The sequence below is a fragment of the Pan paniscus genome, chromosome 1 (genome assembly GCF_029289425.2).
Source record: "Pan paniscus chromosome 1, NHGRI_mPanPan1-v2.0_pri, whole genome shotgun sequence".
NCBI lineage: Eukaryota > Metazoa > Chordata > Mammalia > Primates > Hominidae > Pan > Pan paniscus.
The window spans coordinates 39302522-39318876 of record NC_073249.2 but is presented as its reverse complement, the minus strand read 5'-3'; the positions used below and the strand labels follow the sequence as shown (position 1 = coordinate 39318876).

Genomic DNA, 16355 nt, shown 5'->3' with positions numbered 1-16355 from the left:
TCATCTACATTAGGTATTTCTTCTAATGCTATCACTCCCCTAGCCCTCCATCCCCCAACATGCCCCAGCGTGTGATGTTCCCATCTCTGTGTCCCTGTGTTCTCATTGTTCAATTCCCACTTATGAGTGAGAACATGTGGTGTTTGGTTTTCTGTTCCTGTGTTAGTTTGCTGAGAATAATGGTTTCCAGCTTCATCCATGTCCCTGCAAAGGACATGAACTCATCCTTTTCTATGGCTGCATAGTATTCCGTGGTGTATTTGTGCCACATTTTCTTTATCCAGTCTATCATTGATGGGCATTTGGGTTGGTTCCAAGTCTTTGCTATTGTGAATAGTGCTGCAATAAACATGCATGTGCATGTGTCTTTATAGTAGAATGATTTATAATCCTTTGCCTATATACCCAGTAATGGGATTGCTGGGTCAAATGGTATTTCTGGTTCTACATCCTTGAGGGATCGCCACACTGTCTTCCACAATGGTTGAACTAATTTACACTCCCACCAGCAGTGTAAAAACATTCCTATTTTTCCACAACCTCTCCAGTATCTGTTGTTTTCTGACTTTTTAATGATTGATATCTTCAGGATATTTCTAATTTGTATTGTGATTTCTTCTTTGATCCATGGATTATTTTGAAGTATATTTTAATCTCTAGTTATTTTCGTTTAGATTTCTATACATTTTCTAGCTATATTTTTGTTTCTGATTTCTAGTTTAATTCTGTAATGGTCATGTTACCAGTGGATGTCTTGACTATGAGTCGTCCAGATTCTTGGTGTTTTGAACAAAGAATTGGACAAAATGCATGAACAAAGCAACGAAAAAATAAAGCAATGAACGCATAGATTTGTGCTAGCATAGATTTAAGCATAGTGAAACGAAAGTACACCCCACAGAGCAGCCCAAGAGCACTGGCTACAGAATTTTCTGGGGTTTAAATACCCTCTAGCGGTTTCCCATTGGTTACTTGGCTACATCCTATGTAATGAAGGACGGGCCTGTGACCAGTCTGATTGGTTGGAGGAGGCGACCAATCAGAGGCTGAAGTGAAGTTACAGCGTTACACATGAAGACTTGGCTGGTCACCAGTCTGATTGTGGGAGGAGACCAATCAGAGGTTCTTCCCATTTTTCATCTGCCACACAGTGCAAAGGGAGTAGCCTCTGATCCTTTTGTTACTTGGGTGTGGAGAGGTGGGGTTTTACTTTTGATTCAGTTCTAGGAAGTCAGCATGGCCTTAGGTTTCCTGCCTTCAGACTTTATTCTCCTGCCTCATTTAGAAAACATCCTCTTCATGCTTCCAATTTGTGAAATGTATTGAGACTTAATTGCTCAGCATATAATCAATTTTGGCAGATTTCCACAGGCACTTGAAAAAAAAAAGAATTCTGCAGTTGTTGAATATACATCATTTTTTTTTTTAGAGCTGTGGTTCTCACCACTGTTTTAAAAGTTAAGAACCACAGGTCATATTCCGTGTGTGCACACATGCTGTTTTTTCTATGGTAAGAAAATACTTCATCTTGTTTTGTAGGTGCTATGCAATATGCAGATGGTAAATTAAAATGCTTAAAATATATCCATGCCTAAATCCTTTTATAGATATATCATTTATATAAAAATCGGGGTATGAAATTAGGTAATAAAGCAAGAACTAAAGTAATGGGAGGGCATCATCACGTGGTGTTTGATAGTTCCACTAGAAATTTCTTCTTAAGGTTGATGTTTACAGTGTAATTTAACAATAATAATATAAATTTTGTTACTTTATAAAATTATTTAAAATTTTTTCTTATATCAATTACATTTAAGCCAACTCTTAGTACACTATGTAGAATAAAAACAGATTGCAAACATTTAAAAAGGAGGGATCTTCATAACTATATTTTTTAATGAAATTTTTATTCCACCTACATTTGTGTGTTCTACACTTTAAAAAATAAAGTGAAAAGTAAAGATAAAAGGGTGGTATTACTATTTTCAAAACTTGGAGGATATGGTGTGGCTAAAATAAATTTTATATATTCACAGCTTTAATGTTGTTTCTCTCAAATCCAGAAAACAGTAGTGAAGTCTACCCATTGAGCCCACTTAACATCTTTAAATATCACAAACCCATTTTGTGTAACTTGTGCCTTGGTCTCTGGAGCAAGAGTTACGCTAAATCTGAACTAGTGCCAGATGCCTGGAGCTCAGCTGTTAAAATACACTTAGTTGGCCCACAGCTAGGCAAGGACCTAATATAAAAAAGCAAACCAAAGGAAATAAGGTGTAACATCATTACCAAACCGAAATTATACTGTGCTGGCATATCAAAAGGAACCTCAGAAAAGGATTATTATATTGAGGAAAAATATAACCACAGGCAGAAAAAAAATACTCTGATCAAGAAAACAGGCCTGGCGCAGTGCCCTATGCCTGTAATCCCAACAGCTTGGGATGCCGAGGCAGGCGGATTACTTGAGCCCAGGAATTCAGGATCAGCCTGGGCAACATGGCAAGACCCTGTCTCTACAAACAGTTTTTAAAATTAGCCAGGCATGGTGGCTCATGCCTATAGTTCCAGCTACTTGGGAGGCTGAGGAGGGAGGATCACTTGAGCCTGGGAGGTCAAGACTGTAGTGAGCCATGTTCACTGGATCATGAACTGGATCATGTTCATTTTGTACCAACATTCTTTCTCTTTCATCCTCCCTCCTGGATCCTACATTGTTCAGGCATCTACTCTTTTCCATATAGATATGAAGAGTGAAGCTGGCCCCATCCCCAGCTTCAAATTTTGATGGCTTCTGATTAATTTAAGCCAATTATGGTCATCCCATTTCTTCTACCAATGATGGATTTAGGAATAGACATGTGACCCAGGTCTGTGCATTAAGATCTGTGAGGCAGTATGCTCAAGACTTCTAGGAAAGATCACCACTCTTCTAAGAAAAAAGGTAAAGGAGTAGATGGTGTGCTGACTCCCAAAACCACTTACGTTGGAAAATTTTTAATTGACTTCGTGTTGCAGTATTTAGGTATTACCCTTTAATTAAGTGGCTAATTAAATATGTACTTTTAAAGGGGCAGAGGATGTCAGTTTAATGATTAATAAACTATATCCATTGAGAATGTATTTGGAAACAGTAGAAAATCCAACTATTATAGTTTTTTTTTCTTTTTCTTTAACAAATAGGGATTTGTCTCAGGCGTCAAGTTTGGAGGTAGGTATTTAGTGATGTTTCAGATACCCGGGCTTTTCATTTTCCTGCTTCTGCCTTCCTAGCTTTCATTCTCGTACTTGTCACTGTATGGTCACAAGGTAGCTGCTGCTACTCCTCCAAGAGGGAAGCAGGGGAAAGGCAAAGGGACAAAGGGGCATGCCAGTAGAGTCTACCTGCTTTTATCAGGAAAACAAAACTTTCCTGGAAGGTTCACTCTGAAATCTGCTTAGATCTCATTGGCCACTCCTAATCAGAATGCTGCTTAGGAGAAAAAGAGGTTATGGATGGAGTCAAGTCAGTCTGCCAGCGGTGGCAGCCACACATACTTACCTACCACATAAATGGATCAAGCCAATTAACTGCCTAAAACCACTTGTCTCTTTACTATTCTGGAATTCTGTGGGTTTTTTGGCTATGACTTGCAACATGTCTAATCTGTCTTCTTGAATTTAGTTTCAACTTTATTAATTTAGCCACTTTTTTACTTTTTGCTTATGTTATAAACTAAAGTTAGTACAGCCGGCCCTCCATGTCTGTAGGTTCTGCATCTGTGAATTCAACCAACCTCAGATGGAAAATATTTGAAAAAATGTATGGTTTCATCTGTACCAAACATATACAGACTTTTTCTTATTATTTCCCACACAATATAGTATTACAACATTTACATGGCATTCACATTGTGTTAGACATTGTAAGTAACATAGAGATGATTTAAAGTATATGGGAGGATGTACTTAGGTTATATGTAAATACTACACCATTTTATAACAGGTACTTGAGCATTTTTGCATTTTGGTATTTGAGAGGGAATGGTGGGGTTAGAACCAGCTCCCCGCATATACTGAGAGATGACTCTGTGGTTAGACTATTAGACTCACTAGGTAAGACATTTAGTTTTTCTTTTTTTTTTTCAAAATTGGGGCCTCTGAGCAAATATGTAAATTTGTGCTACATTTGTGCAAATTATCATTTTTCATTTGAACCAAGCATTTTGGTAATTTTTAAAGGAAGCTTATAGTTCTTATGTAACTTTTTATCTTAGGAAGAACAGAGGAACTATTGAATATTTGAACTGAACTCCATAACAATGATAATACAAACTACTGTTTCAGGGTCCCTTTTGAGAAAAGAGATGCACAGTTCATTAAAAGAAAAAAAAAGATCAGTGTTTAAATTTAATGTTTAGTACTGCATTCAGGATTTATCTACAAAGACTTAGCTGTTCTTAAATTATGTACTGGACTCTGTTTCCTTATTTCCCTCCTGCCCCCAACTCTGTCCTTGTTCGCAGATATGTTTATTCTCAATCACCGAGGTAAATCATTGAGGTATAAATTAAAAGGATAATTTAAGAGTGAAAGAAAATGTGGTTTCATGTTAACTGCTAGAGGTAGAGATGTCTACTATAGACAAGATGGAGTCATAATTTATAAAGAATACAGACACAGATGTAGAGTGGGATAGAGTGCCCTTATAATGGAGAAGAGACAGAACACAGCCTCCAGTCTTTGCTGATTGATGGATGTTCGCAAACAGGGAATGGGCCTGATTCACAGTGCACCTCATTCTAGGATTCTGGATCCAGGACAGATGTAGAAAAACATTTCTGACACTGCTAGCTGAATGCTAGTTTAAGTTCATCTCAGTAACTGAAGAATGTAGGTGAGTTCTTGTTGAACATAGGTGAAGAACAAGCAGAGGTGTTATGTTTGTTTTTCCAACCATATTTGTATCGCTTTGACCCTAGGGTGGCCACAGATCACGGGGTAATAGATGAAGTATGTATACATCAGGATTGTTTTGAGAGAGACAAATAAGCTGTTTAACTAATACTTATCACTCCCTAATTTTTATGATACATAACAGGATCTTTCTTCGTATATGACTTTTATTTTTCCTAATCTTATTATGCAGGAGGCAAGGAGTGGGAAACCAGATCATTTTATTTGTGCCTCTGAACTAGGGAAAAAGAGAAGTCATTAGTAAATCTAATAGTTATGTTGCCATCAATTTTTTGATCCAGTTTTCAAAAGTTATTTACAATTATTGTAGACTATACTGTGTGTTGAGGCTAATTGGAAACAGTGACCAGATTCTTAATCATTATCAGGAAACTGCATTCAGAGAATGAGAAGAACACCCCCGCTGGATGAATTGCAGCCACCACCATATCAGGATGACAGTGGTTCTCCCCATCTGTCATGTACACCCTCAGAAATTGGGGACAGTAAATGTGAATTTTCCCACTGCAGCAACAGTCCAAGATGCTCATATAACAAGTGCCCAAGTGAAGGAAGCACAGGTCATGAAATAGAAAGTTTTCATAATAAAGGATATGAAGAAGATGTTCCAAGTGACAGCACTGCAGTCCTGAGCCCTGAAGTAAGTAAAAGCACATAGAAGTTTGAAAATGAATGTTATTTGGAGGATAATAATCCTGTGCTTCTCCTCTTGGTAAGAAGAATTGATTTTATCACTTATTCCTTTGTAACTTATAGTACCAGTATCCATCCTTAATCTAATCTTTATCCAACAAACTTATCAGGAATGTCCCAACTAGTCTTCAGCTGCCCCCACTCCCCAACCCCAAGCCCCACCACCAAAAGAAGATGGGTACCTAAAGATGTTTTTTTTTAAATACTTTGTATAAAACATTCTGGAATAATTTACCTGTTTATTTCGTCTTGAGGTTACTATTTGTATTATTTTTATTTTATTTTGGATTTTTTTACTATTGGGAGGTTACTCAATGTTTCACAAGTCTTTCAAAATAATCTTATTGTATTTTCATATCATAGAAAATGCAAGGGATAAATGATGATCAGCTTTACTAATGAAATTTGAATCCATGGCTTCATGCGTTCAGAGTGGCTGGTTGGTTGAGCTTTAAGTTTACTTACTGTTTTGGAGCAAAAATGTGAAAATTACAACAAAAATAATTTTGTGGCAGTTTTGAAGTATCAGTATATTCTAAAAAGAATTTGTTTTAATGTTTCTGTCATAATGAAAACTATATAAAGACAATCTAGAGTTTTTATAAGTTAGTATTTAGATTTACTTTCAAGTGTTTTTGTTTTTGTTTTGAGACAGTCTCTCTCTGTCACTCAGAACAGAGTGCAGTGGCACAGTCACAGCTCACTGCAGCTTCCTCCCACCTCAGCTTCCCAAGTAACTGATACTACAGGTGTGCACCACCACACCCACAAATTTTTTAATTTTATTGTAGAGACAGGCTCTCACTATGTTGCCCAGGCTGGTCTCAAATTCCTGGGCTCAAGCAATCTTCCTGCTTCAGCCTCCCAAAGTGCTGGGTTTGCAGGCATGAGCCACTGCACCCAGCCTACTTAAAAGTTTTAGATTGCAAGTTTTTACTGTTTTTGTTCCAGACAACATTCAGTAATACTGAAATATGTCCGTATTCTTACCAGATGAATTTTCAGATCTGCTGCCAAAATTAAATAATAGGTGTAGTTTCCTAATACCCAGAACAATTAAGCTATGGATAGAATTTCCTTAATTTTAGGTTTTTCTTTTATAATTGTTAAAAATACTTTGTATCTGTTATTGCTTTTTTTAGTATTTCTAGTATTACAGTATCTGACCGAGAAGAAAATTGTACACTGATATTTTAAGTTTCATATATCATTATTTTATGATTTTTCATGATGAATGTTTCTTTGTGTTCCATTACCTAAACAAATTTGAGACAGCTGTTTTGTAGCTTTGTAAACTACATATATAGCTCACAAGTTAACAGTGAAGCCTGGATTGTGGGATTAATAAACAACAACAATAATACCTATCACCACTTGTGTCAGGAATTTTGCTATGAGCTTTATGTAGTCTGCTCATTTAATTCTAACAACCACATCTTTAGGAAGTTATTATTTCCATTTTATAAATGAAAACATTAAGAGTCAGAGAGCTAAACAATTTGACCAAGTAGAAGCAGCTCTTAAATAGTGAAACTATAGTTCCAACCCAGGTCTGTCTGACTGCCAAAACAGTGCTCTTAACAACTATATTATATTGCCTTTTTTGATCCAAAATGTTGTGTGAGAAATTACTTTGATTCAGTGGTACCCTCCAAACATTACCAGGCAAACTCTGTCAGAGGAGTAAAGGACCAAAGTAAGATGCTCAAATTATTGTGTGTGCGTGCGTGTGTGTGTGAGAGAGAGAGTGTGTGTTTTAATCCATTTCACATACAAAGCAAGAAGCAAGAGGAGCTGGATGAAATCAGAAATCCATTAACACACCTGGGGATAAGCTGTAAGTGAGTATCGGTAGCAAGACCACACTCTGTGAGTCCTGTTTTATGCAGTGCCCATACATCCTGTCTCACTGTCTCTTTTCCATCAGCATTCCTATTTATGATGTAACAAGGACCAGAGTTGAGATTTGAACAAGGGTATCAAGAGCCAACAGCACACACTTGTTTGTTTTGTGGAAGAGATATAGTTATACTCCTGGCCACCACTGAAGCTTGTCAACCTACTAGGCAGTTGTAGGTTTTATCTGCATTTCTTAAGTAGAGCACATGGGTGACAGAGCTGTCAGCCCAGAGGCTACATGATCGTGGCTTGTGCATTTCATCCCTTTCTATAGGTAACACTCATTTGATCCGTCACATTTTCTATTTAATCTTTCTTTGGCATATGTTATAAGTTATTAACTATTTATATTTAATATCTTATGAATTCTGCCTATGTCTCACAAGCTGCTTCTTTACTCACTATCTATAGTTATCACACACTGTGAGTTTTGTCCGTATTTCAGAAGCTGCTAACTTGCTATCTGTAACCACTTCTTTGGAATTTCTTCCATCCTGCTTATTTTTGTGTCTTCTGTAGTAGCATTGAATGTACTCAAACAATATAGCAAGTGCACATTACAGAAATATTTAGATGTGAATGCCGATAGCCTATGCTAATATAAAATTAACTTTTGTGTTTTTTCAAGTTTATTTTGCATCCTTGTAATAGATATTATGTGTCAGATAGAAAATTCTCACTTTTCTCTTGGTTTAATCCAGGCTGTAGCTATCTTAGAGCCTATCTACATACATGATTAAACTGAGAGAGGAGAGAAGGTTCAGAAGAATTCCATGGGAAGGAGTTTATAAACGCTGTTGATGACCTATTGCTATCTAAATAAAGATTTTTTAAAACTGGTCCCATACCTTGAAAGGAAGGATTGTTTGCTTATTGCCTGTTTTCAGAATGCAGATAATGTCTTTTATCTGTCAGTGTTCTACCCTTTCAACATTGGGTTTCATAAGAGTTGTTGGAATTTTGAAAAAAAAGAAAAAACAATCAGGGAGGCACCAAGAGAAGTAAAATTCAAAAATAGCTATCTAGGACCTGATAAACATTTTTATTGCCTGAAAATCTTAGCTGTCGTGATGCTATTTTAGAAAATATTTAATTGAAATACCAAAGCCATATAATTAATAATCTTTAATTACCAATTATAAAGTAGTATACATTAACACATTTTGCTCTAAACCATAAATTTTTTAACAGAATAAGAATATGTTTTGATTTTCTTATACTACATTAAAAACTGAATTCTCTTATGGGAATTTATTTCTTCTCCCCAAGTACTGTTCTTCTGTTGTTTCTTTTCCTGCATACATTATACCAACTAGCATATAAGATTTATAAGATCAAGGACTAACTGGGCATGGTGGCTCACACCTTTAATCCCAGCACTTTGGGAAGCCAAGGCAGGAGGGTTCCTTGAGCCCAAGCGTTTGAGACCAGCCTGGGCAACACAGACTTTTGTCTCTACTAAAAATCAAAAAATTTAGCCAGGTGTGGTCGTGTATGCCTGTGATTCCAGCTACTCAGGAGGCTGAGGCAGGAGGATCACTTGAGCATGGGAGGCCAAGGCTGCAGTGAGCCATGATTGTGCCATTGCATTCCAGCCTGGTTAACAAAGCAAGACCCTGTGTCAAAAAAAAAAAAAAAAAAAAAAAATTAAGGACTCATGTCTTTTTGGTTCTCTCTGCAGAAAGAAGCACTCTCCCGACCTAAAATAGGGGTTGGCACATAGTAGATACAGTAGTTACGGTACATGTTAAGCTGCTACAACAAAAAGACCCCTAGCCCCCACCAAATACAATGGCTAAAGAACACAGAAACTTAATTCTCTTTTGTTTAACAACAGTGCAGGGTGAGCAGGGGGCTTTGCTCTATGAGATTATTCAGGAACCCAGTTCCTTCTCTTCTGTTTCTCTGCCTTCCCCTAGGGTATTGTCCTAGTCCACATGGTCTGAGCTGACCCACACATCCTGTCTGTATATCTGCTTGTGAGAAGAGTGAGACAGAGAGTAGAGAGCAAGTAATTTCTTATATAAACCTGATCTGAATGTTTCACACATAAATTATTTTTGCCTCCCATTGGCCAAAGCTGAGTCATGTAGTCGTATGAGCTATACTAGAGGCACTGAAGTATAGTCTCTTGTGGACAGTGTTTTTTTTTTTTTTTTTTAAGCAAATTCTCACCCTGTCACTGAGGCTGGAGTCCACTGGCATGATCTTGGCTCACTGCGACCTCTGCCTCCCTGGCTCAAGCGATTCTCCTGCCTCACCTACCTGAGTAGCTGGGACTACAGGCACCTGCCACGCATGCCCAGTTAATTTTTGTATTTTTAGTAGAGATGGCCATGTTAGTAGAGATTCACCATGTTGGCCAGGTTGGTCTCAAACTCCTGACCTCAAGTGATCTGCCTGCCTCAGCTCCCCAAATCTTGTGGGTAGTATTTCTAGCTAACACTCAGGAAGGTTTTGTTTTGTTTTATTTTGTTTCGTAAATGGAAAAAGAGAAGACTGAGATTCAGTAGTATTCACTGCCACTCAAAATTTAGAAAATTTTAGAAATTTATTAAATTGGCCCACATTTTGAAATGAGAATTATTTAAGATTTATTAAAATACTTGAAGAGGCAAAATGGTATAGTTGAAAGGTCAGAGACGTAGGTTTTACATTGTTGGTAACTAGCTAAAACCCCTATTACATTCTAGATAGATAGACTGGCAGGAATTTGAGACAATTACAGGAAAAATGGTTATAATTTCTTTTAATTTCATAATTAAAATCTACCGTTTCAGCCTTTCTTGAACTTTTAAAATGTGTGTTCTGCCATTTTCAATAGTCATTAATGTTAGAAAATAATATGTTTTTAATTGTGTTTAGAAATTGAAGTAAATACAGTCTATGTTATGGAAAGTAAATATTTGACCGCTAATATTTTGAGACCTTTATTTATACTTTCATATTTCACATTTCCATTGATTTTTAAGTCTAAATATCTTTATATTTTATTACAGTTGGGGGTGTTTTAGAACAGTCTCTGAAAACGGAACCAAATTTTTCCATAGCGTTATACTTTTATTTATGTTCTCTTTCTCTGCAGCCTGATACTGTGCTGTCAATGGCATTGTAAATGAAATTGAAAGTAAAATGTAGTAGTTTTCTACAAAGGGAGCAGATATACCCACTAAAGGATATATTTTAAATTCTCATTTATAAAAACATACATCACACTTTCTCAGAATTGTAATGGTGACTATTAAATTCTAAACGTGTCTTTATTATCATAAGTTTTGAATTTAACTTACTGCCTATACTAATCTCGCTCTATAGGGTAGCTTTTGGTTGTAGTTGACTGTTAATTATTATTGTATTACTTTCTTTGTGGCAGAATTGTTTTCACATCTTCTAAAGAAATATTAAGTATTTATTTACATGCTAGGTTAAATAATTGAGTTAAAAACTCTAACATTTAAATTTTCTTTTCTTAGGATATGTCAGCTCAAGGATCATCTTCGCAGCTTCCTAAACCTTTTGATCCTGAGCCAGAAGCTAAATATGGCACACTGGATGTGACTTTTGACTATGACTCACAAGAACAGAAGCTTCTGGTAACAGTGACAGCTGTCACAGACATCCCAACATATAACAGGACAGGTGGCAACTCATGGCAAGTACACCTTGTTCTTCTACCTATAAAGAAACAGAGAGCAAAAACCAGCATCCAGAGAGGACCATGCCCTGTCTTCACAGAAACATTTAAATTTAATCATGTTGAATCTGAGATGATTGGAAATTATGCAGTTCGGTTTAGACTGTATGGTGTACATCGCATGAAAAAAGAAAAGATTGTGGGGGAAAAGATTTTTTATTTAACAAAATTGAATCTTCAAGGGAAAATGTCATTGCCTGTGATATTGGAACCTTCTTACAATCATTCTGTGAGTATCTCATCAAATGGCCTGAATACAGTTTATGTTCATGGTTTATAGTATGCACAATTTTAAAAATCTTTAATCAAGCCAACAAGTTTGTCAGTCTATTTTTTTACATAGTAATCATGCCTTTACAAAAATATCTAAGCCCTGGATAGATAGATATACTTTTTCTTACCTAAAAAAGTTGCCCTTGAAGATAATTTGTGATTTATGTCTTTTATTTTATCCTTCACAGAGTTTTGGCCCAGGGTTTTACATGTTTTTTGTTGTTGTTGTTGAACATTTATTAAATGTTTGATTATGAAGTCATCCAAACTCCTTATAGAATTTATTATTTTTTTTCCAGGTTAAAACTAGGCAATACATTAAGAAGTATCAGCCCCATATGTTATTTGCTGTATGGCAGAAAGGATTTGCCCTTACAGAATATATATACCGCTCCCTAGGTCCCGACTGGATATGTTTCCAGAACTTCTGTGAAATTATTTTAAAATTTCAAAATAAATCTGGCCTCATTAGACTTTCCACCCTTTTTAAACAGATTGTAAAGTATTTCAGGAGAACCCTTAAGCTTAGTACTTTGAGCTAGTTCTCTCTTTTCTCTTTTTGTCCTCCAGATGATAATCACATATAAATCTCTCTCTCTGTCTTCATATTTTTAACTAAATTCCCACAAGGCATTGCAAATCACAGGAGAGAAATGTCTGCACTGTTTATTTAAACCAGGGAGATACATTATGCCACATAGTTATTTAGATTATGAAAAAATCTGTGATATGTTGTAAGTGTGCATTATGGTTTATATTTATTCCTCTCTGTTATATTGAATACAAAGCATTTTTAAAATATAAATATACAGATTTTAGAATAGATTTGTATTTTAAAATAAAGGTATACTATTTTAGTGTTGTTTTGAGCTTTTAAATGTATAAGCTTCAGTCCAAGTAGTTTAGGGTCTCATCTCATTTACATCAGGCAACATTTTATGTTGTAAGACCTTGATTCACAGTCAACACCATACCAGTTTAACTAAATGATTTCAGTGTCTTTAAGTACAAAATGATGATGTAAATATAGTATATTCATATGGGTTTCTAGGATAAGACTTAATCTCTGTTGGGAAAATTGATAACTTGTTATCCTTTTAAATATTCAGAGTTATTTTGGGGAAATACCTTTTAAAAATAATAGCAGCTTAAAAGAGGGGAGAAAAAAGAGTTCAGGCAATATTTTGGGGGGGGGAAGAACGAATTTTTCATAAAATTTAATAATCTACAGTTATTAATATGATTTCTAAACTTCTTCATTATTTGGTCTGAGTGATCACTAGTTACTCTGTGGAAAATAAATGCTTATATAGAAATCTCATTTAAATTAGAAGAGAAAGACTCTGTCATCAAGAGGTATGTAATTTATCTGTTCCCAATTAATTATGTTTTAATTACATTCATTTCACAAAGAGAATGAAGCCATTGAAAATAATACTGTCTTATCTCTGTTCAAACTAAGCAGTTTTTTAATGGACCTACATTATGTGTGTTAGCTTCTAGTCATTGATTCTGTAATCTTTTTCTGCCAACCAGTACAATAATTTCTGAGGAAAAAGTGCCAAATAAATAGCTTGTAAGACATAACATTTATTTTTTTTTACTTTTATTTTAAGTTCAGGGGTACATGTGCAGGTTTGTTATATAGGTAAACTTGTGTCATGGGGGTTTGTTTTACAGATTATTTCATCACCCAGGTATAAAGCCCAGGACCTAATAGTTAATTTTCCTGATCCTCTATCTTCTCCCACCTGCCACCCTCTGATAGGCCCCATTGTCTGTTGTTCTCCTCTAAAGATGTAACATTTATATTTGAATAAAACTATCCATCTTCTGCCCTTTCTCTGTGTTGACATGCTTCTCAAATTCAGTACCCTGTATTTAATTGTTCTTTTTTGTCGCTTTCCTTCTTTCTCCACCTTCTCAAAATCTCATTGGTTGCTTTTGGCTTCTGTGCTATCAGTTGTTTAGTCATTAAAATATACCAATAGAATGTATATATTCTATATATACTATAGTATTAATGTTCTCCCTGGTTAGGTTTTAATATTAACTTTGTGGGGAGATCTTGTAATTGCAGTTTACTTGGGTGAGTTTGGCTCTAATTTTTGTAAGATGCAATAATATATCTGTAAGAGATACACTCATAATTAAACATTTGTTCTAGTTGCTTTTTTTCCCCAGAGTCAGGGTCTCACTCTGGGAAAAGTCAGGGTCACCCAGGCTGGGGTGTAGTAGTGCAATCATGGCTGACTGTAGCCTGAAACTCCTGGGCTTAAGTGATCCTCCCACCTCAGCCTCTCGAATAGCTAGGACTATAGGTGCACACCACCAGGCCTGGCTAATTTTTTTTTTTTTAGAAATCGGGTCTTGCTGTGTTGTCCAGGCTAGTCTTGAACTCCTGGCCTGAAGCGATTCTCCCATGTCAGTCTCCCAAAACGCTGGGATTACAGGCATGAGGCACCATGCCAGGCCTTCTAGTAGCTTTTGAATAATCGCTTATTATTGTTGTCATTTTTATTGTAACTTTTGGCAAGGAAAAGTTTTAATCCAGCCAAAGAACTTGCAAACTACCATTAAAACACATTTAAACTTACAGTTTTTTTCATAGATAATAGGAAAATAGAATTTTGCATATAAAATTTAGTTTTATAGCTAGTTTTGCAGGAACTGATTGAGAGAAAAAAAAGACCAATGTCACCAAAATGACTTTCTGAGGACTAAACAGTGAGTTTCCCTGAGAATAAGATTAAAGTTTAACATTAAGGCCGGGCGCAGTGGCTCACACCTGTATTCCCAACACTTTGGGAGGCCGAGGTGGGCAGATCATGAGGTCAGGAGATTGAGACCATCCTGGCTAACACGATGAAACCCCATCTCTACTAAAAATACAAAAAATTAGCCGGGCGTGGTGGCAGGTGCCTATAGTCCCAGCTACTCGGGAAGCTGAGGCAGGAGAATGGTGTGAACCCGGGAGGCGGAGCTTGCAGTGAGCTGAGATCGCGCCACTGCACTCCAGCCTGGATGACAGAGCAAGACTCTGTCTCAAAAAAAAAAAAAAAAAAAGTTTAACATTAAGATATAGTTTGAAGTGTGCCTTCTTGATCAATGCATGATAGAAAATATACTTAAGAGTTTAAAAAGCATAATTTCTTTCTTCTGACTAGCCCTGTAAACTAAGTAAATCATCTGATTATTTTGGGCATCAGGTTTCTCATTAGTGAAATGAGAGGATTAGACCAAGTGATCTCTAAAGGCCTATCCATCTCTGATATTGTCTAATTATGCTAGTATATATTGGGAAAGGAGTTAGGCAGGAACAGAAATTGGTGAATTTTAGATGAGTTTTGTATGCTTGATATGACATTTTGTGGCAGACATGTATTATGTTTTCTCTTCTACCTTTTCAGTAACTATCTGGGAATAACCATGTCTACCTCCCTAAGGTAAGCCATAAAATTGACTTTCCCTGTCTCACTGGTAGATATGGCAGGAGCTGTGTGACCTAGACTCTGCCACTCATACTTATTTTCTGGAAACCTCAATACAGACTGAACAAAGAAGCAGACACTGCAGTCAGATCATGTTCCCATGAAGTTGATGGTGGAGGTATCTGGTGTTCAGAGGCAATAGTAATTCTGTTATAAAATAGCTCTGCTGATGCAGAAATGGTATTGGTGCTGGGCCACTAACAGTTGCAGTAGAGGAAAGTCCTTGGCAGAAAAGAATCCAGTGAGAACAGCAGCAGGTTTTCCTCACCTGACCAATTCTGTAGTATGGTTTTTAGACTTCATTCTTGAGAAGCTTAACCATTAACTTGGTTCTTTATTCATCCCTAGTCCTTTAATAAATTACTATTCCACTTTATGAGTCAGAGTTAGCGTCTGTTGTTTTCAAATAAGAATCGTGAAATAGCCATATGGTTTACTATTTACTTGCTTTAGTACTGTCTTATGCCAAACTCAGTAGCTAGAATGTTATCAGTTATCCTTCCTACCATGGCGTATATCCCTCTCATAATTTGAACTCTTATATACACAGCTTTGTTCAGATGGCACTCTTTCTTAGTATTTAACCCCAATTAATTTCTTCACTTGCATTTTTGGTACTATATTACTCTCTGTAACAGTTGCATAAAATAGCCTTTCCCTTTTTCCTCATCCTGGTTTTATGTCTAATTTCAGCTTATTAGATTTGTTAATATTATTATATTTATTGATTGATTAATAATGAAACTCTATTCTTTATCTCACAAACATACACACAACCCTTCCTGTACAAACAGTACTTAATTAGCCTGATCTCTTCAGAGTGGCTAGCAATAATAATAGTGAGGCTATTGGACAATTCTCAGAATATAGGAGTCTTTATTAAATCCTTGGTTTATTTTCATTATTATATATATGGTTTTTGGTGAGTTGCCTTTTAGGAAAACTGATATTTGACAAAGCTGTGATGTGTTTCATCTTGAAATAAGGTTCTCTACATTAATAGATGAGCAGCAGGCGTACCTGTTAAGTTTTTTTTTCTGTAGACAAATGGTTCTCGAAGTATGATTCCTGGACCAACATCATCACATAGGAACTTGATAGAAGTGCAGATTCTCAGTCCCTCTCCGAAACTTTCTGAATTAAAAAAAACTCTGAGGGTAGGGCACAGCAATCTGCATTTTAACAAGCACTGTACATGATTCTGATATACATTAAAGTTTGTGAATCACTGCTTTTGACCAGGGTTTGCAAACTATGACTTGTGAGTCAACTCTGGCATGTAGCCTGCTTTGGTAAGGTCTGTTGCTCCTCTCTGCAAAAGCAGCATAGATTACCACTCTGTTGAACTC

The 16355-nt window shown here is 36.2% G+C and overlaps 1 protein-coding gene across 4 annotated transcripts in view; it reads left to right on the top strand.

Annotated features, from left to right (window-relative positions):
• SYT14 (synaptotagmin 14) overlaps positions 1 to 16355 on the top strand; it is a 233572-nt gene that overhangs the window by 150380 nt on the left and 66837 nt on the right. For all 4 annotated transcript variants that reach the window (XM_034946017.4, XM_034946008.4, XM_055108555.2 and 1 more), the window contains 2 exons: positions 5325 to 5596; positions 11022 to 11471. In XM_034946017.4, the coding sequence (XP_034801908.3) occupies positions 5325 to 5596; positions 11022 to 11471 (722 nt within the window). The remainder of the gene's footprint in view (positions 1 to 5324; positions 5597 to 11021; positions 11472 to 16355) is intronic.